This window comes from Equus caballus, chromosome 17 (assembly GCF_041296265.1).
Source record: "Equus caballus isolate H_3958 breed thoroughbred chromosome 17, TB-T2T, whole genome shotgun sequence".
NCBI classification, from domain to species: domain Eukaryota; kingdom Metazoa; phylum Chordata; class Mammalia; order Perissodactyla; family Equidae; genus Equus; species Equus caballus.
Genome location: NC_091700.1, coordinates 36,346,418 through 36,368,418, shown reverse-complemented (window position 1 = coordinate 36,368,418; position 22,001 = coordinate 36,346,418). Strand labels below are relative to the sequence as shown.

Sequence of the window (22,001 nt, the reverse complement as noted above, 5' to 3'; positions counted from 1 at the left end):
AAGGTAAAAATGTCAGCTGACACGTAGTCTGATTAAATGCTTGTCTTTTATATGCCCAACCCATTTCTCTGCCTTGGCTCTTGTCACACCGTATAGCAATGGAATCTTTACCTTTCTCTTTCCCATAAGCCTGTTTCATTCGTCCATTCTTCTACTCACTCGACCAGTTTTATTGAATGCCCATTTGGGCCTCGGTTAAACACAGGACCTCACAGAGGTGACAGACGCTGACACAACTCCCACCTTTAAGGAGATCATGATAGGAAACACTGGGAAGGAAACAGAGTTCCATGTTAGACAATAGGAAGGGAGGAACTACTTAACAAACAGGAAGAGAAGGCTTTTCTGGGGAAGTGACATTCAATTTGACGCCTCAAGGCCAGGGAGTGCCTCACCAGTGCATTTACACTCTGGCGTCTAGTACAGGCCAGGCACATGGCAGAGCTCAGTGAATGCTTAAATTAGCGAATGAGTGATAGATGGTCATTATCATTTTGTTGATCCAGGAAGATTTACTTTTATCCTGCTTCTTTGGGACACTCAGAGATATTAAGGCAGACCACAGAGAAAAACATTCATTATGGGCATCTGCTCACTGGGACAGACACGGCCCCTTCTCCATAGGAGTGAGCCTGAAGCAGAACCATCAGAGGGCAAACGCTCCTAAACTAACATCTGCCCGTGGCTATTTCCACCTGCAAAAGCAAGAGTCCACTAAATAGTGATGATAATAGTGATGAAATGACTGTTTATGGATATTGGAGGATAAGGAAAATACAGCATAAAAATTAAGTATTCTGTTTCACCGATAGAAGGTCATAGTAACTAGATGTGAAACTGTAAAAGGAGCAAGCTGCCATCCAAATAAATATTGGGTAGTGAAAAAAATGACCCGTTGTATGTCCTTCCTGACAGTGGGGTCCTGGGGAAGAGTACAGAGAAAGAAAACTGACAGTATTTTTGAAGCACCTAGTGTGTGCCAGTCACAGTAACGTACACTGCCTCATTCAATTCTAACGCCTTCACATCCCATGAGATGGGGATTATAACCGTCATTTACAAAGAGGGAAACAGACGCTGAGTGATTACCCTGTGTTCTCTCCATCACAGCTCATTGCCACAGCGCGGATTTGAACCGGTTTCTGACTCCAAAGCCAAGAAACCAGAAGAAAGGAGAGAAAAATACAGGAAGAGCACTCTAGACCTGTCAAGAGTTCAGGAGCTGGCAAGCAAAAAAAAGCTCTCAGAGCATTTCTCTTTGCTTCCTTGCCCTCTGAACTGTTCAGTAAACAGTAGGGAAGACAAAGCTAACGATTTCAGACCAGCTGTTGATCTCCATTTTAAAAGCAAGACAGAAACATTACATTTGTCACAGTTAAAATTGGTAAAGACAAACCACTATCAGATATAGGAAATGCTCCCTCTTAGGCGTGCAATGCCAGGTACCATGTCTGTGCGTTGTCTAACATTCTGTACTACATTCAAAGGGAGAACCCATATTTCATTCTTCATAAAGATGCTACCAAAGTCTTGGAAAACGTTAGTCCTTCCTTTCTTTTGCAGCTAAACAGGTCTTTTTAAAAAGGCTCTAAATCCCAAGCGTATTCCAGCAGCTGTTTGCTTTTCCTCGCATGAGCTACTTTCCCCTCTGCCACCATCACTAATATTCACGTTCAAGGAGATACTAAGAGGCACAGTAAATCATTGTGTTTTCAGAAATTGCTGAGTCCTTGAATTAATATATTTCAGAAAGCAGGTTTGCTTCAGCCCCTTAAGACTTGGTTATTTAAAATGAAATCTTTCTAACTTAATAGTCACTTTGCATACATGTATAAATGCATGGATTTTAAAAGCAACTTTAGGATTAAGAGGATTTTGTTGTCTTTATTTGCATAATTTAAAGCTGATTACTCAAGCAAGTTTTAGAGCCATTTTAAGAATAGCAACAAGGCAAGAACCTAAGGATAATACATTCTTTAGAATCAAGCGAGTAAATGGCCAAATAAAGGATGTTTTTGACATCATGGTCTCAACTGTGGAGGTATCATCATCTTTCAAAACTATGGCTAAGCTCTGCGTATCTTCCAGTTATATACCCATTCCTTAAAACATTATGAAATGTTGTTACATACAAAGGAATGTCTGTAATATAATTTCTAAAGCATGATAATAAAATGACCATCTGTGAACCTCCCATCCAACTTGAGAAATTCAGTGTCAGTACAGCTGAAGCTCTGTGCGTCCCTCAACCATCAGGCTGTCTCCTCGCCGCCCTGAAATACAGTGCTGTCTTCATCATTCGCATGCTTTTCTTTGCAAGCACGTTTATTGCTCTAAGCAAAATAGTCAAAATTTGGTTTTTGAACTTTATATAAATGGTAGTATATTGCATGCATTCTTCTACAACTTATTTTTCACTCAATATTGTCTATGAAATCCGTTTATGTTGATGTGTATAGCTCTATTTTAATCATTTTCACTTCTGTATGGTGTTCCACTGTGTGAATAAACTACAATTTATTTCAGTTCTCCAGGTGATGGGCACTTTCTCCTCTGATTTTCACCACTTTGAACATTTTTGTACATGTCTCCCAGCACCTATCTGCAAAAGTTTCTTTGGATACATACTCTAGGAGAAGAATTGATTGTTCACAAGCTTACATAATTATATATATATAAACAATTATGTATGTTTATATTATATATTTGTATATAAACATAAAAATGTAAGTAAATGTTTCTTTATAATTATATGTTATATAATATATGTAAATACTATATATTATGTAATTCCAAAACTGGTTGCCAATTTAATTTCACTCCTGACAACATCAATGTATAAGTGATATTGCCCAACTTTTAATTTTTCACCCATGTAAAGAGTATACAAATGTTATCTCAATATGGTTTTAGTTTGCATTTCCTCACATTCTTTCATATATTTATTAGTCATTTATATTCCTTCTTCTATGAAACGCCTGTTTATGTCTTTTGCCCATATTCTTTAGGGTTGTTTGTTTTCTCCTATTTGATTTTTAGGAGTTCTTTAGTCTAAGTACAAATAATTTGGTGATTATAAGTGAAGCATTTATCTTCTCCATGTTTGACACTTGTCTTTTCACTCTTAGTGCTTTCTTTTTTGATTGAAAGTTCTAAATTTTTCCTTCTTTTTTTTTTAAATTCTACTCCCCTTCACCTTTTTTTTAAAAGATTTTATTTTTCCTTTTTCTCCCCAAAGTGTCCCGGTACATAGTTGTATATTTTTTTTAGTTGTGGGTCCTTCTAGTTGTGGCATGTGGGATGCCTCCTCAGCGTGGCTTGATGAACAGTGCCATGTCCGTGCCCAGGATTTGAACCAGCAAAACCCTAGGCCACTGAAGCAGAGTGCACAAACTTAACCACTCAGCCATGGGGCTGGTGTCAAAATTTTTCTTTTTTTAAACTTGTTTTTCTGGTGAGGAAGATTGACCCTGAGTTAAGATCTGTTGCCAATATTCCTCTTTTTTTTTTTTCCTCCCCAAAGCCCCAGTGCGTAGTTGTATATCTTAGTTGTAAGTCCTTCTAGTTCTTCTATGTGGGGTGTCGCCACAGCGTGGCTTGATGAGTGGTGTGTAGCTCTGCACCCAGGATCTGAACTGATGAACCCGGGGCCGCCAAAGCAGCTAGCAGCAACTTAACGACCTGGCCATGGGGCTGGCCTGTGAAAGTTCTAAATTTTAACGTCATCAGATTTATTAATCTTTTCCTTAGAGGTTGTGCTTTGGACATCGTAAGTCCTTGTCTACATCAGAGCCATGAAGATATTCCCCTATATTTTTGTTTTAAACTTCATCTTTCTGATCTAAGTTTGAAATCCAGTTGAAGTGGATTTTTTGTATAGTGTGAAGCAGAGAATCCACTTTTTTCCTTCATATGGATAACCAATTGTCCTAACACCATTTATTGAATATCCACTCTTTTCCCATTGATCTGCATGCCAACTTTGTCATGTATCAGGTTTCTATATACTAATGGGTGTATTTCTGTGTTCCCTATTCTGTTCCATCAGTCAATTTAATTATCTCTGTGTGCAATATCCTGCTGTTTGATTATTATAGCTTTATAATGTCTTGATAGCTTACAAGTTAAGACAACTTCCTTGCCTCACCTTGTCTTATATTTCAAGAGTATTTTGGCTCTTCTTGGTTCTTTGCTTTCCTCTATAATTTTATCATAAATTTGTGAAGTTCCATGAAGAATCCTCTTGGGATTTTAAATGAAATTGCATTAAAGCAATAGACAAATTTGGAAGAAATTAATATCTTTATGATAGTGAGTCTTCTTACCAATGAACTTATCCATCTTATTTAAATATTTTTTATCACTTACTATGTTTCATTAAAGCTTTAAAACATTTTTTATAAATATCTTACATATTTATCATTAAGATTTTATTCATTTATATTTTTTGATGCCACTATAAATGGTATCTTATACATTACATTTTATCTGTTTGTTTCTAATATGTAGAAATACAACTACAAACTTGCTAAATTCTCCTATTAATTCTTATAATTTATAAATTATTTTATTTTCTATGTAATCATAGATTCTCTGATAATGACAGTTTTGTTTCTTCCTTTCTGTATTAGTTATCTATTGGTGCATAACAAATTACCTTAAACTTAGTGGCTTAAAACAATGTGCATTTACTATCTCCCAGTTTCTGCGGGTCGCTTAGCTGGGTCTCCTCCTCAGGGTCTCACAGGACTGAGCTCAAGGTGTCAGCCAGGCTGTGGGCCTTTTTAGAGTGTAGGGTCTCCTTCCAAGGTCACCTGGCTATCAGTGGAATTCAGTTATTTGAGGCTGTAGAACTGAGGAACCCATTTTGTTGCTGGCTGTCAACCGGGGCTTGCTCTCAGCTCCTAGTGGCTCTAGTTCCTTGCCATGTGGCCCATTCACATGCCTTCTCACAGCATGGCAGTTTACTTCCTCAAAGCCAGTAGAAGACTCACCCAATTGGCTAACGAGGAGCCTTACATAACGTAATGTAATCACAAGACTGACTAATTCCAGCACTTTTGCCACAGAACATAATCCAATCGAGAGAGTGACTACAACATCATCTTTGCCATATTCTATTTGCTAGAAGCAAGTCTCAGGTTCTGCTCACATTCAAAGAGAGGACGTAATTCAACGGAGATTATTTTAGGATATTTCCAATCCTTGAGAATTTCCAATCCTAATAGCTTTTATGTTTCTTTTTCTTGCTACACTACACAGACTGGGCCCCCAGTATAATGATGAAAATAAATTGTGATCTTATTTCTGTACACTGAAAACTATAAGACATTATTGAAAGAAGACATAAAGAAATGGAAAGATATTCCACATTCATGGGTTGGAAGAATAAACATAGTTAAAATGCCCATACTACCTAAAGCAATCTATAGAGTCAACGCAATCCCAATCAGAATCCCAATGACATTCTCACAGAAATAAAACAAAGAATCCAAAAATTTGTATGGAACAAGAAAAGATCCTGAATAGATAAAGCAATCCTGTGAAAAAAGAACAAAGCTGGGGACATCACAATCCCTGACTTCAAGGCATACTACAAAGCTAGAGTAATCAAAACAGCACGATGCTGGCACAAAAACAGACAAACAGATCAATGGATCAGAATTGAAAGTCCAGAAATAAAACCACACATCTATGGACAATTAATCTTTGACAAATATATATATTTGGAGATGTGGCTAAGACCAATGTCAGAGTGTACTGCCTATATTTTCTTCTAGGTGTTTTATGGTTTCAGGTCTTACATTTAAATCTTTAATCCATTTTGAGTTAATTTTTGTGTATCGTACAAGCTAATGGTCTACTTTCATTCTTTGCATGTAGCTGTCCAGTTTTCCCAACACCATTTATAGAAGAGACTTTCCTTTCTCCATTGTATATTCATGGAGAGGATGTGGAGAAAAGGGAACGCTAATACACTGCTGGTGGGAATGCAAACTGGTGCAGCCACTATGGAAAACAGTATGGAGATTTCTCAAAAAACTGAAAATAGAAATACCATATGATCCAGCTATCCCACTACTGGGTATTTATCCAAAGAACTTGAAATCAATGATCCAAAGAGTTTTATGTACTCCTATGTTTACTGCAGCATTATTCACAATAGCCAAGATGGGGAAGCAACCCAAGTGTCCACCTATAGATGAATGGATAAAGAAGATGTGGTGTATATATACACAATGGAATACTACTCAGCCATAAAAAAGACAAAATCATCCCATTTGCGACAGTATGGATGGACCTTGAGAATACGATGTTAAGAGAAATAAACCAGACAGAGAAAAACAAATACTGCATGATTTCACTCATATGTAGAAGATAACGAATATATGCATAAAGAGAAAAGATTAGTGGTTACCAGAGGGGAAGGGCGTTGAGAGGGTGGGCAAAAGGGATAAAGGGGCACATATGTATGGTGATGGATAAAAACTAGACTATGGGGTGAGCATGATGAAGTGTATACAGGAATTGATAAACAATAATGCACAACTGAAATCACATGTTATAAATCATTATAATCCTAATAAAATTACTTGGAAAAAAAACTGTGGTCTTGCCATCATAAAGGAAATGGTTAAATAATTCATTTGCTGTAGAGTTTTTTTGTAAATGCCATTTATCAGGTTAAGGGAGGTTCTCCAAGTTTTCTAGTATCTTTCTTTTAACTATAAATGACTGTGGAATTTTATCAAACCTTTTTTTCTGCATCCTTTGTGGTGATATATTTTTTTTACTCCATTGTTAAACCACCCTTGCATTCCTGGAATAAACTCAACTCGATGGTGGTATCTTTTCTTCCCTATTCATTGCTGGATTTGTTTGCTATTTAGTTTTGGGTTTTTTAAATGTGTCTTCATGATTGAGATTAACCTTTGTTATTCTAATCTCTTGAAACTGAGTTGGAGTTTGTTCTTTTCTATGCTTTGGAATAATTTGTATAAGATTAGAATTATTTGCTTTCTGAAGGTTTAGAACTCTCCTGAGAAATGTTCTGGGCTTGTTGCTTTCTTTCTGAGAAGATTTTTGAAACAGGGATCCAGTTTCTTTAACGATTATTATTGTTTTTCTTTTTCTCTTTCCATGATTTTAATAATATTGTTTTGAGGAATTTGCTCATTTCATAAGTTTTCAAATTTCTTGGCATGAAGTCGTTCCTAATAGCCTCTTGGAAAAAAACTTTAACATTTGCAGCATCTATAGTTATCCTCATTTTTATTACTAAGGTTTTTTCTTCCACTTATAAAGAAAATTCTTGACAGAGATTTATTCGTCATTTAAAGAACCAGTGTTTGACTTTGTGGATCCTCTCTACTGTATCATTTCTATTACTTTCAGCTTTTATCTTAGCTCTTTCATTCTATTTCCTAAGACTTATTCTCATTATTTTTCTAATATCGTCACGTAGTAAGCTTACTTCACTAAATTTCAGCCTTTCTTCTTTTTCAACATGTTATTTTTCTCTAATTACTACTTTAGCTGCATCCCACAAGTTTTGATTCATAGTGCCCACTTTCAATTTTTTTCCTTTGACCCAGGAGTATGAGCTGTGCTTTAATTTCTGAACATATGGGGTCTTTCTAATTAGCTTTCAGTTACTAGTCTCTAACTTCACTGCAGTGTGATCAGTGAACACGTTCTGTGTCCTGCTGAAATTTGTTCAGATTTGTGCTTTATGGTCAGGTTTGTGATCAATTTTTATAAACACAAGTGCTTGAAAAGTATTTAAAGCTATTAAGGTGCAATGATCTAAAAATGTCTAATAGGTCAAATTGTTAAGCTTCTGATTTGTCTGCTCATCAATTATTGTTAAAATATCTCAGCATAATGGCAGATTTGCTATTTCTGTGTACTTCTGTCAATTTTTGCCTTGTGTATTTTGAGTACATTATCAGGTGCAGACCAGTTTAGAATTGTTCTATATTCTTGATAGATTTATCTCTAATAATGCCTTTCAGGTTTTTTTTTTTTCTGATATGAATATAGCTACACCAGATTTAACATTTGTCTGATATATTTTTTCCCTTTTGCTTTCAACCTCTTGGTATTGTTTTAGTTGTGCCTCTGATAAAGTGTATCACCTGACATTTAAAAAAAATCCATCCTAACATAGCCTATGATTGTCATATATTTTAATCAAGCCCATAAGACATTATTATTATTGTTTAGAATTAACTTACATATTTACCACTTTCTTTGCTATTTCTTCTTGTATTTCAGACCTTAAATTTGGGATCATTTCTCTTTTGCCTGAAGTATATCTTTAGGAGTTTCTTAATGACTTGCTGGTAGCCAATTGCTTTTGTTTATCTGACAAGTGTATTTAGCCCTGATTTTTGAAAGATATTTTGTATTCTGTCCCCCTTTCCCATTAGTATGGCATGAGAAAAAATAGCCAAAATGAAGGCAAGAATAGGAAGGGAACACAAAAAAAGGTACCAGAAATAAATCCAGTAACCCAGTCATATCACTAACTACAATGAATATACATGAACTAAATACCCACATTAAAATAGAAAATTTTAAGTGTTCCAGTGTACCTGAAAAGAATGTATTCTGCTATTGTTGGGCACAGAGTCCATATATGACTGAAAGAGCACTGTTTTAACTGTGAATTGATGTCTTTCATAAATTGAAAAAATTCTGATTACCCACAGATAGCCTTTGACCTTTTCCTTCAATTCTCTCCTTCTGGAAATCTGACTGCACAAATGTTACTTTTCTACATTAATCTTTACCTCTCTTTCGTATCTTTTCTCTTTGTTTCTCTCTGCTGCACATGGATAATTTCTTTAGATCTATTTGCCAGTGTCTAATCTGTTAAACTCCTTCACTAAATTTTTTTTTTCAATTCTGTTTGATCATTTTTAGTTTCCTGCTCTACATTTTAAGTCACATATATTTTATATTCTGAATATGGTAAGCCCAGTATTTAAAGGCCTTGTGAGTCTGATTGTGTCGTCTGCTGTTTCTGCTGGTGTGTTTTCTAATTCGAAGTCTGGGTTTATGGTGGGTTCCTTGACGTGATTTTTGTTTGCTTGTGCCAGGGGCCTGAAACACTACTAGCTTGAGGACACTGTAAACTAAGTTCTTGTTTTGAGTTTCTTTAGAATCTTCAGTCTTCTAAGTTGTATGAATTTGAATCACACTGCTAAGCACCCTAATGGAAAATAAATAGTTCTAACTTTGGCATAAATACCTCAAGTACTAGTGGGAATTAGAATAAGCCCTTTATTTCAACAAGGTTACTTCTCTGTAGTGACCCAGACTTAGGCAAGGGTTGTTAATTTGGTGTGAAATTTATAAAAAATATAAATATGTGTATATCCAAATATAGAAAAAAAATGTAAATATATATAGTCTATGCATATAAAACTGTCTGTAAATCATCTCAACTGTTATAGCCCTCTGATGTCATCAGATATATGGCTAATAACTGTATTTCAAAGAAGTATGGTTACTGAATGAAAAGAAAAAGTGTGGAGGAGTTGTACTATTATTAATTCTAGATATTCTTTTGTTGTTGTTCTTGAGGAAGATTTGCCCTGGTTAACATCTGTGCCAGTCTTCCTGTACTTTGTATGCGGGTTGTTGCCACAGCGTTGCTGCCAATGAGTGGTGTACAGGCCTGTGCCCGGGAACTAAACCTGGGCCGCTGAAACAGAGCATGCTGAACTTAACCACCAGGCCATGGGGCCAGCTCTAGATATTCTTTTTAAGAATTGCTAGTTGAATCTAGGAATGCTGATAATTCTTTTCCATGTAAGAATATTTTTCAGTTACCAGTATATACTTTTAAATAATTTAACGTTTATACCATTCAAATCAGATGCAATAATTAACACAATACAGGAAAACTTCTAGTAAAATTATTTATTTATAATATCAATCTTCAACAGCTCGAAATAAAAGTTTCCAAGGTCTTTAATTGAAATGTATGTTACTGTCTTTTAGAATGTCCCGTTTTTCATTAAAATAATTTTTAAACCACTCTATGTGTTCGACCTTCTGTTTAACACTCAGATATGGGTTTTTGGAAAGGCCGCAGGTCACCAGCTCCATGAAGTGGCGAATTGGTCCTTGTTTTGGAAAATCCTCCAGGTATTTATCCAGAAATACATGTTCATAAAATTCTGAACCATCATCATCAAAACCTAGGAAATAAGACAATTTATTACACTATAATTGTGAATGTAAAAGCTACACCATAAAATTAACATTAATGAGGTAATATAGTATTACAGTAAAAGGCATGAACTTTGGGGTTAGAAATAGGTTTGCCCACCAATTTAACAACGGTGTGACTGGGCAAACTAACTTCTCTGAATGTTAGTTTCCTCAGGCATAAGAATGTGGATTAAAACAGCACCTTTTTCATGAGGTTTCTGTAAAGATTAAATAGACACCCAGCTTATCCAGCTCTTTTACAATGCTTAGCATACTGTAAACGTTTAAAGCGCAGCAGCAATTACTGCTAATGAATATTCTAATATCTAAAGCAACCACTACAAACTACAAATTACATTAAAAGAACATAAATAAAACAAGATGGAATCCTAAAATGCGTTCAAGCAGCCCATAGGAAGCCAAGAAAAGACAGAGGAATCAAAAACAGAGAGAATGAACAGAAAACAAATAATAAAATGGTTTTTTTGCCACAAAATGCCCGTACAAAACAAACTTCAACACATTTAAAATAAGTGAAACAATATATAGAATGTTTTCTAATCACAATGGAATCAAACCAGAAATCAGCACCAGAAAGACAACAGGAAAATCTTCAAACAGACTTAAGTCCTAACAAATCAATAATTACTTCACATGCAGATGGTCTAAATACACCAATCAAGACAGAGACTGGCAGAGTAGATGTAAAAACATGATTCAACTATATGCTGTCTACAAGAAACTCACTTCAAACGTAACAGAGGTAGGCTGAAGTAAAGGGATGCAGAAAGATATATCTTGCTAACATTAATTTTAAATAAAAGAAAGCATGAGTGGCTATATGAATATCAGATAAAGTAGACTTCACAGCCAAGAAAACTACTAGGGAGAAAGAGGAACATTACATGATAAAAGGATCAATCCACCAAGAAGACATAGTTATCTGAATTATGTATGCACCAAACAACAGAATTTCTAAATACCTGAAAGAAAAACTGATAGAAATAAAGGGGAACTAGAAAAATCCACAATTACAGCTGGAGATTTCAATATACCACTGTCAGCACTTGAGAGAACTACCAGGTAACAAATTAGCAAAGATATAGAAGAACTGAACAACATCAACCAACAGGATCAAACTGACGTCGACAGAATACCAAACTACTGTAGCACACAAAATTCTCCTCAAGCATCCATGGAACATTCACCCAGCTAAACCATATCCTGAGCCACAAAACAAACTTCAACACATTTAAAATAAGTGAAATAACACATAGTATGTTTTCTGATCATAATGGAATCAAACCAGAAATCGATAACAGAAAGACAAAAATCTGGGACTGGCTCCGTGGCCGAGCATTCCAGTTTGGTGGCTCAGGGTTTGGCTGGTTCGGATTCTCATCAGGCCATGCTGAGGTGGCATCCCACATAGTAGAACTAGAATATACAACTATGTACTGGGGGGCTTTTGGGAGAAGAAGAAGAAAGAAAGAAAGACAAAAATCTTCAAACTGTTGGAAATTAATACACTTATAAACAACTCATGGGTCATAGAGGAAATCTCACAGGAAATTAAAAAAACACAGAATTGAATGAGAATGAGCACTACAAATCAAAATTTTGTGGGATACAGCTAGAACAGTGCTGAGAGGGAAATATATAGCACTAAATGTATACATAAGAGGAAAATCAATAATCTAAGCTGCCACCTCAAGACCCTAGTAAAAGAAGAGCAAAATAATCCTAAAGCAAGCAAAAGGAAGAAGTAATAAAGATAACATCAGAAATAAAAAAATTAAAAGAGAAAATCAATGAAACTGATATCTGGTTCTTAAAAAAAAAAATCAGTAAAACTGATAAATCTCTAGCATGTCTGATAAGGGACAGAAAGCACACACGACCAATATCAGGAATGAAATTTACCATTATAAATCCTAAAATCATTAAAAGGACAATAAAAGAATACTACAAACTACTTTGCACTCGCGAATTCTACAACTTGAAAAAAATGAACAACTTAAAATCCATTAAACTACCAAAACTCAACGAAAATAAAATAGACAACCTGAACAGTCTTTTAACTATTAAAGAAAAGGAATGTATAATCTAAAAGCTCTCAAAAAAGAAATCCCCAAACTCAGATCACTTCACTGGAGATTTGATCAAACATTTAAAGAAGAATTAACACCAATTTCACACAATTTCTTCCAGAAACCACAAGAAGAAAGGATACTTTCTAACTCATTTTATGAGGCCTGTATTACTTTGTTACCAAAACCAAAGATACATCAGCAACAACAAAAAAGACAGAGAGAGAGAGAACTATCAACCAGTATCGCTCATGAACTTAGAGGCAAAAACTTTAAACAAAATTAGCAAACAAATCTAACAATGTATAAAAAGACTTACATACCAAGATCAAGCGGAATTTATTCCAGGTATGCAAAGCTGGTTAAATACTTGAAAATCAATGTAATCCACCATATCAGCAGGTTAAAGAAGAAAAATCATATGATCCAACACTCATTTTGATAAAAACTCTCAGCAAATTAGGAAAAGAGAGAAACTACTTCAATTTGATAAAGAGCATCTACACAAAATCTAAAGCTAATATCACACCTAGTGGTGAAAGACTGAAAGCTTCCCCCCTAAGGTCATGCACAAGGCAAGGAGGTCAGCTCTCACCAGTCTTACTCAACACAGCACTTAAAGTTCTAGCCACTGCAATGAGGGAGGGAGGAAGAAAGGCATATAGATAGGAAAGGAAGAAATAAAACTCTATTTGCAGACGACATGATGGTCCACATTAGAAAATCCCAAGGAATCCACAAAAAAAAAAGCTCCCAGAACTAATTAGTGAGTCAGTAAGGTTATAGGACACAAGATAAACACATAAAAATCAATCACATTTCTAATTAAATTTAAAGTGGAAGACTCAACATATTAAAGAAGTCGATTCTCTCCAAATTAATCTATATGCACTTCCTATCAAAATCGCAGCAAAGTTTTGCCACAGTCGAGCTTATTCTAAAATTTATATGGAAAGGTGGAAGTCCTGGAATAGTTAAAACAATCTTGAAAGAGAATAAAGTGGGAGGAATAATGCTAAGACTTACTATACTGCTAGAGTAATCAAGAGCATGGTATTGGCAGAGGGACACATAGATCGATAGAACAAAATCAAGAACCCAGAAATAGACCCTGTTATGGACTGAGCTATATCCACAGTTAATATGGACAACTGATAGGTTGAAGTCCTGACCCCCAAGGTGACCTTATTTAAAGAGAGGGCCTTTAAGGAGGTAAATAAGGTTAAACGAGGTCATAAGACTAGAGCCCTGATCCAAAAGGAGTGGCATCGTTACAAGAATGGGAAGACACACTAGGAGTGCACACAGAGAAAAGACTACGTGAAGACAAAATGAAAAGGCAGCCCTCTGCAAGCCAAGGACAGGCCTCAGGAGAAACCCACCCTGCTGACACCTTGATCTTGGACTTCTAGCCTCCAGAATTGTGAGAAAATTGATTTCTGTTTTTTTAAGCCACCTCATCTGTAGTATTTTGTTATGGTAGTCCTAGCAGACTTTTTAAAATTTGTTTATTTTTATTGAAGTATAGTTAACATATAATATTGTATTAGTTTCAGGTATACAACATAGTGATTTGACAAATACGCCCAACATTTTACAAAGCTGCAAAGACAATTCAATGGAGAAAGGATAGCCTTTTCAACAAATGGAGCCGGAGCAATTGGATATTTATCAATTTAAAAAAACTATAAATCTTAAAGAAAAAAACAGAGGGGAAAAGCTTCTGGTTCTGGGACTGGCAAAGAACTTGACACCAACAGCATGATCCATAAAAGGAAAAATTGGACCCCATCAAAATTAAGAACTTTTGGTGTACGAAAAACTCTGTTAAAAGGATGAAAAGACAAACTACGGACTGGGAGAAAAATGTTTGCAAACCATATATGCAACAAAGGACTAGTATCTGGAATATATAAAAAACTCTCAAAACGCAACAGTGAAAAAACCAGACAATCCAATTAGAAAATGGGCAAAAGACGCAAAAAAAGAGAAGAGACATTTCACTGAAGAAAATAGACATATGGCAAACACACATATGAAAAAGATGTTCAACCTCATTAGCCATTAGAAAAACGCAGATTAAAACCACGATGAGCTATCAATGCACACCTCTCAGAATGTGAACACATCTAAAAGAAAAGACAATGACAACATCAAATGCTGGTGAGAATGAAGAGATATTAGATCATTATGACATTGCTGGTGGGAACATAAAACAGCAGAGTCACTCTGGAAAATAGTTTGGAAGTTTCTTGAAGAACTAAACATGCGGGGCCGGCCCCGTGGCCCAGGGGTTAAGTTCATACACTCCGATTCAGCGGCCCAGGGTTTCACTAGTTTGGATCCTGGGTGCAGACATGGCACCACTCATCAAGCCATGCTGAGGTGGCATCCCACACGCCACAACTAGAAGGACCCACAACTAAAAATATACAACTATGTACTGGGGGGCTTTGGGGAGAAAAGGGAAAAATAAAAGAATAAAGAACTAAAAAACTAAACACGCAACTACCATATGACCCAATTGCTCTCCTAGATATCTGTCCCAGGGAGATGGGAATTTACATTCATACAGAAACCTACACATGAATATTTATGGCACCTTTATTCATAATAGCCAAAAACTGGTAACAACCCAGATGTCTTTTATCAGGTGAATGGTTAAACAAACTGGTACATTCAAACCATGGAACACTGCTCAGAAATAAAACAAAACAATAAAAAACCCTATGGATTTTTTAACAAAACAAAAACAATGAAAAACCCTAGGCAACAACTTGAATAAATCTCCAGAGAATTAATCATGCTAAATAAAAAAAGCCAATCCCCAAAGGTTACATATTGTATGATTCCATTTGTATATATTTCTTGAAATAACAAAATTATAGAGATGGAGAATGGATTTAGTGATTGCCAGGGATCAGGACGGAGAAGGGAGGGCAGCAGGAGGCAAGGAGATGTGGTTATAAAAGGGCTGTAAAGAAGGATCCTGGAGGTGATGGACCTGTTCTGAATCTTGACTGTGGTGGCGGTCACATGAATCTACATATGTGATAAAATTGCACAGAACTAAACACACACACACTCACACAAAGGAGTACATGTGGAAGTGGTGACACATGAACATGGCTGAAGACTCTAGCAATGCCAATTGCCTGGCTGTGATGTTGTACTATGGTTATGCAGGACACAACTACTAGGGGAAAATGGGTAAAGGATGTACAGGATATTTATTATTTCTTACAACTGCATGTGAATTCACAATTACCTCAAAATAAAAGCTTTAAAAAATGCTTTCTAATCACTTAGAATTATTTTATACTTACTGAGATACTTTCAAAATTTTGGATACTTAAAGATCTACACATCACTTTTATAAAAACTAAAATACATAAAAAATACATCAAGACATTAGACTGCCAAATGGCCACATATCACTCCTACGATTGTATACGTGCCCCTCTGCAATGTGACTTTACCATTCTTCCCACAGAGCCTGTTTCCCACCCTTGAATTTGGGTGGGCCAGGCGATCTGCTTCGGTCCACGGGATATTATCGAACGCGATGCAAACAAAGGCGTGAACAGTACTGCACATCAATCCTCGCTCTCCCCTGCTATTAGGAACTCTTCTACAGCCATGCAAACAAGCCCAGGCTAGTCTGTGAGATGAGGAGTGACACATAAACCAGTTATCTCCATCTCCCCTGACAAGGGCCTGCACCAGCAACCAGACATGTGAGAAGGTGCTCTAGAACAACCCACTCCCAGCCAACCCACCAAAACCAAACAGAAAACCCACAAACTCACGAGCAGTTACAACTCAGCTGTTGTTTTACTAAATTTTGGTGTGGCTTGTTATGCAGCAAAAACTGATACAATTGGTTAAGGTATTCCTAATCCTTCTTCACATTCAGAATCCAGCTCTCCTGAACTGGCTTTTCAACTCTGAGTTGTCAGTGGTCATGGTTTTGTACATGCTATTAAGAACGTTCAGGATGCAGCATTTCTTAAGAGTGCTCCCTATGGCCCCTTCTGACACCCCTTCTGCAAGTGCAGAGGCACATACACAACAGGCAATGAGAACGACTTCTTCACTGATGCCAGGCTATCATGATAAGATGCATCATGATTTCAGAGATATTAAAATGTTGAAAAACAAGAGTATGTCATATTCAGTGAAATACAGTAAAACAGATGTGTATGAAGTAAAAAAAATGGAAGTTGTTCTCTAACCCACACCCCTCAACAACTTCTACTCACATCTCCCAAGGCTAATCACTGCTAACATTTTGGTGTATATCCTTCTAGTCCTTTTTCTATATGCATATGTATTTTTTTCCTTTTTCTTTTTTTGTGAGGAAGATTTGCCCTGATCTAATATGTGTTGCCAATCTTCCTCTTTTTCTGCTTGAGGAAGATCGTCACTGAGCTAACATCTGTACCAATCTTCCTCTATTTTCTCTAGGATGCTGCCACAGCATGGCTTAACAAGTGGTGCTAAGTCCACGCCTAGGATCTGAACCTGCAAACCCCGTGCCGCTGAAGCAGAGCACGAACTTAACCACTACACCATTGGGCTGGCCCCTGGATTTTTTTTAACAACACAAATTATTGTTTTAAAAAATTGTTTTGAATCCCATTCAGAATTCCCTATGGCTCTCAACAATTTATACCACCAAACAAGTCTGTTACTCCTTTACTTTTTTTTAAAGGCAACATGCACCTGGGAGTGGCAATGGGAGGAATGCAATATAGAGAAGTTAAAATGAAAAATCCAGCCTCACTTCGCTAAAGGTCTTTCCCATACGCTCAAACACTATTAACAGTTTCATGTGACAACTATTCTATTAAAACATCCAATATGGCTAATGTTGTAAAATGAAAAACAGGTCAGGACAGGTTTAAATTTCCAATATATTTGAAAGAGAGTATGTCAGAGCTGAAAAATAAGGTCTGCAGCATCGGGAACATAATAAATCAAGGTGATAACTGCTCTCAAAAACCCAAGGGTGACTACCGGATTGAGACTTTTTTCTTGTTTGTTAGTTCTTAGTATCCTTAGGTGTACTAAGATATAACACTTAAGACAGAAAATTTTGCAAGAGAAACTGTTGAAAAAAATAGTCATATTAACACAAGCTCAACAGTTAATTTATTAAATCATTAATAGACATTGGTCTGAAGACTGACTATCCCCGACATACAGGAAGTTCTAATGGGGTAGATGGACATAGTAATTATGACTATGCTATATCAAGGGAATAGAGCATCTAAAAAGGGCGTAGCTAATCTTATTTCTTATTACCCTTGCTCTAGATGAGAGATCAACAATCTTTTTAATTTAGAATGCTCTAGGAGGACATAATGAATAGACCTTCCTGAATGAGTCAATGAATGAACAAGAGCTAAGTGGCATTGGTAAGTATAAAACAAAGGGAAAGAGAGAGAGCTAAAGAGGGGATACTCTATACAAAGTAAGTTCCAGATAGATTAAAGAGGAAAACGCTAACAGATCTAACTATATAAAAACTAAAATCTCTGTTGGTTAAAGACATTCTAAACAGATCAAAGATTAAACAGCAAGGACTTCTAGTTAAAATGCAGCAGATCGAACCCATGCTTTTAAAATCTCCATTCCCTTCTAATATCTACCAAAGGGCAGTAAAAGGAATAAAAGCATAAATGCACAAAGACAAAGAGAACAACAGACAGAAGATATCAGAAAACTTTAGAAGGAGGAAAGTGGACATATGAGTAGTAACTGACTTAGCAGAGGCAAGGCTGCTAAAACCAAATACCTGGAGACAGGAAAGAAAAAAAGAAGCAAACAGGCTTCAAGGGCTTCAGGAATTACAGGCCCCACATACCACTGAAATTAGGAGTGGGGATGAGGGACAAAAAACGGGATTAATTAAAACTAGTTTAGGGAATAGTTAGATCGCCCACATCCCATCTTCCACCCGCACCTCCAGATGACTACACTACTCATTCCCAAAGAAGATGGGCAGTTTACTTGTGGGAGAAATTAAAATGGGAAAAAGGAATAAGTCATTGAAGTGATAAGAGGGGAATTAAGTGAAAGTCTGTATGCTGAATGATGAGACACCCCCCATCCCTTCCCCTGCAGTTCTCAGAGCACAGCCAAGGCCTACAGCCTCAAGCCAGTGGTGAGAAGATGAAAAGAACTATAAACATGGAGTTGCGATGTCTCCAAATTGGCTCCTTCCCAACTCCTCTGACAGGAAGCCCATCAGCTGACAAGTCTCACCATGCACACACATCCAATAAATAGCTTTTGATGGTCTTCAACTCTAAAGTATGAACAAACATCCAAAGAACAGCAGATGTTTTAGGAGAGCCTCTAATATGAATGAGAAACATATTAGCAGAAACTCATACCCACCTGTCAAAATCCACTTTCCATTTTTATCAAAGTAGAAGAATTAAAAACCTGTACCTGGCTGTTCAGCAACGTTACATTTTCCAGCCCCCTTTGGGTTAGGTGTGGCCATATGGTTACATTTTCACCAGTGTAATATGAACAGAAGTGACGTGTGACATTTTCAAGCCACGGCCTTTAAGATAGTGGGGTTGCTTACACTATACCCTCTTTGCCCCTTCTTGTGAGCCTGAGCACAATGTTCCTGTGATTCATCTTTAATCACGCACATGAGGAAAAGACCCCATGGGAGGGAAGATAAACAAAAGGGAAGAAACCTGGATCCCTGGCTAACTGTGTGCATCACGGCTGCTCACTGATCTGGGACTTGAACTAGTAATCAAATAAATTTCTATCCTTTTAAACAACTACATTTATGGGGTCTCAATGAAACAGCAGCTAGTGTTAACCTAATACAAACTCCAAAACAAAAAGGAACTCTGAGGAAGCCAAAAGAATGTGGGTAACAGAAGAAAATCAATCTAATACTAAGAATAACAACAATTTTTAAAAGATGGAGGGGTAGAAGTTAAAAATGTGATAATAGAAACAAAAACCCAAGAGAAAGTAGTAAGATAAAGTTGAGGAATGTTCCCAGAGCAGAGAACAAAAAGATAGAGAAGAGAGATTAGGAGGCCTAAATTACCAAATAAATAATAAAAGAAAATTTCTCCAGAAGGGAAGAAGTAAGTTCCCAGATTAAAGGCCCCCATGGTTCCTAGAACAACGATTTTAAACAAATAAAATCCCTTACCAAGGATCATTATTCTGAGACTTAGGAATATTACAGTCATACTAATGTAAACATGGATACAGACCAAACAAAAACTGTGATATATCTATTTTGAGAGGATGAGCAGAAGACACACACACTAGATCATATCTAAAATGGATAACAGAATTAAACAGATAATTTAGAAATGTAAAAAATAAAATAGAGCCAGGGCCCGGCTCCACGGCCAAGTGGTTACGTTTGTGCATTCCTCTTCAGCGCCCTGGGGTTTCGCTGGTTTGGATCCTGGGCAAGGACATGGCACCGCTCATCAGGCCATGCTGAGGTAGCATCCCACATGCCACAACCACAAGGACCCACAACTAAAATATACGACTGCATACTGGGAGGATTCGGGGAGAAAAAGCAGAAAAAAAAAAGATTGGCAACAGTTGTTAGCTCAGGTGCCAATCTTTAAAAAAAAAAAAAAACAGAGAGCCAAAAGATTGAAAGAGGTTAGCTCTTAGAACAGACCTGACTATGTGGCAAAAGGAACTGCTTTATAACTATAAACTATAACCTTACTATGATTTAAAAAATCAAATTAATTTAAAAAAAAAGAAAAGAGACAGATTGGGAGAGAATATTTCCAACTATATAATAGCTGAAGTAGTAAAGTCCATAATATATCAAGTTCCTGCAAACTGATAAAACCACCCAACAGAAAAAGGCAAAGGGTATGAAGACATAAGTCACAGAACAAATACAAAACAGCCAATAAACATACGAAAAGATGCACAAGCTGGTTAGCAAGACAGGAAATGCAAATAAAAACACCAATCATACCACTTTTTGCCCTATTTGAAAGATAATTAAATCTTCAGCATTAGGCAAGGTGTAAAGAAACAGGATTTTCATATAGCTGGTTGGAGGGTCAACTGGCTATCTTTTTAGAAGAGAATGTGTCAATACTTACTGCACCTTAAAATATACCTATTGGTTGACCCTTCTCGGAGTTAAAAGTACTCAAACATGTACGGAAGGACAGCTATAAAAGATTCTCTACAGCTCCAGGGATCAACAGAAAAACGATAAAATAAACTACATGCATTCACGCAACGGCATACTATACAACTACTAAATAAATATAAAATAGTTCTATTTTAGAGAACTATAAAAACAAACAGAACAAAGTTGATCTCTATGTACTGATAAGGAAAGTTTTCAAGACATAGTGCTAAATAAAAAAAACTGCTGCAGGACAATATATGTGTGGTATGGGCCCATCTAGGTCAAAAAAACTGTGTAACTGCCATTTCAAGTGGACTGAGAGGACATATATCAAACTATAGACAACGGTTGTTTCAGGAAAACAGAAGAGAACTGAGGGATAAAGTAGACTCTCTATTCTTTCATATTATTTGACTTTTTGCAAGTAAACTTTCACATATTTATGTAACAAAATATTTTTTAATAAACAAAAGAAACGTAATATAGCAAAGAGAAAATAAGAGTGGAAAATTAAATATAAAAAGGAAATTCCACATGGTCGGGGCCGGCCCAGTGTTGTAGCAGTTAAGTTCATATGCTCCACTCTGGTGGCCCGGAGTTCACTGGCTCAAATCCCGGGCACAGATCTGCGCACTGCTTATCAAGCCATGCTGTGGCAGGTGTCCCACATATAAAATAGAGGAAGATGGGCACAGATGTTAGCTCAGGGCCACTCTTCCTCAGCAAAAAGAGGAAGATTGGCGGCAGATAGTAGCTCAGGGTTAATCTTCCCCCCAAAAAAGGGAAATTCCATATGGTATACAATCAGCTAAGGTGACACAGGTTAATTCTGTGTCTAATTCTGCTTTAAATATCATTGCATGCAATTTAATATTACTAAATACAGCTAAAAATATGGTCCAATAAACAAAGGGCAAAAGCTAGTTAACAGCAATGACCAATTACTTTTGACAAGAGTATATTATAGCATAGAAGCAAATCGAGTCACCTTCACTTTGAATTGTTTCTACTTCTATTTATTGTCAAAACTACTATTTCTTTTCCTGTCAGTACTTTGAGGCTCTTGCTCATAGGCCATCATCTCATCTAAAACAGCCAACAGATATCTAATCATCTTTATCCTAGCCCTAATTTTCTCCACACTATACCCTCCCACAAAACAACAGACCCTTCTTCAGAGTTTTATGGTAATTTTGAACTTTCCTAACTATTCTTGCTAGCTCATACTCCAGATACCCTAGCAGAGGATGGCAATTAGAAGTGAAAAAGTTTAAACCAACTGAAAAATAAAAGCAAAAGTGTGATTCACATCCCTGAATGAGTTTTTTTGCCCACTGAAGCCTCTAAATTGAGACTTACTCTTGGAGAACATTTCCAAAACACCCTTTATTTGGTGGCATCCATATGGCTAATGGATATTCAAGAGCAAGACTCTGTTAACTGGGTAGTGGTAAAATGTGATTAAATTTAATGAAAGCCAAAGCTAAAATAAAAACGATTTTATCATCAATCCAACATATAAC

The 22,001-nt window shown here is 36.5% G+C and overlaps 1 protein-coding gene across 2 annotated transcripts in view; it reads right to left on the bottom strand.

The window, feature by feature from the left end:
- Positions 1 to 9,915: 9,915 nt before the first annotated feature.
- Positions 9,916 to 22,001, bottom strand: part of MRPS31 (mitochondrial ribosomal protein S31) — a 39,864-nt gene continuing 27,778 nt past the window's right edge. For both annotated transcript variants that reach the window (XM_005601180.4, XM_014732060.3), the window contains exon 7: positions 9,916 to 10,211. In XM_005601180.4, coding sequence (XP_005601237.2) covers positions 9,982 to 10,211 — 230 coding nt within the window. In that variant the 3' untranslated portion in view covers positions 9,916 to 9,981. The remainder of the gene's footprint in view (positions 10,212 to 22,001) is intronic.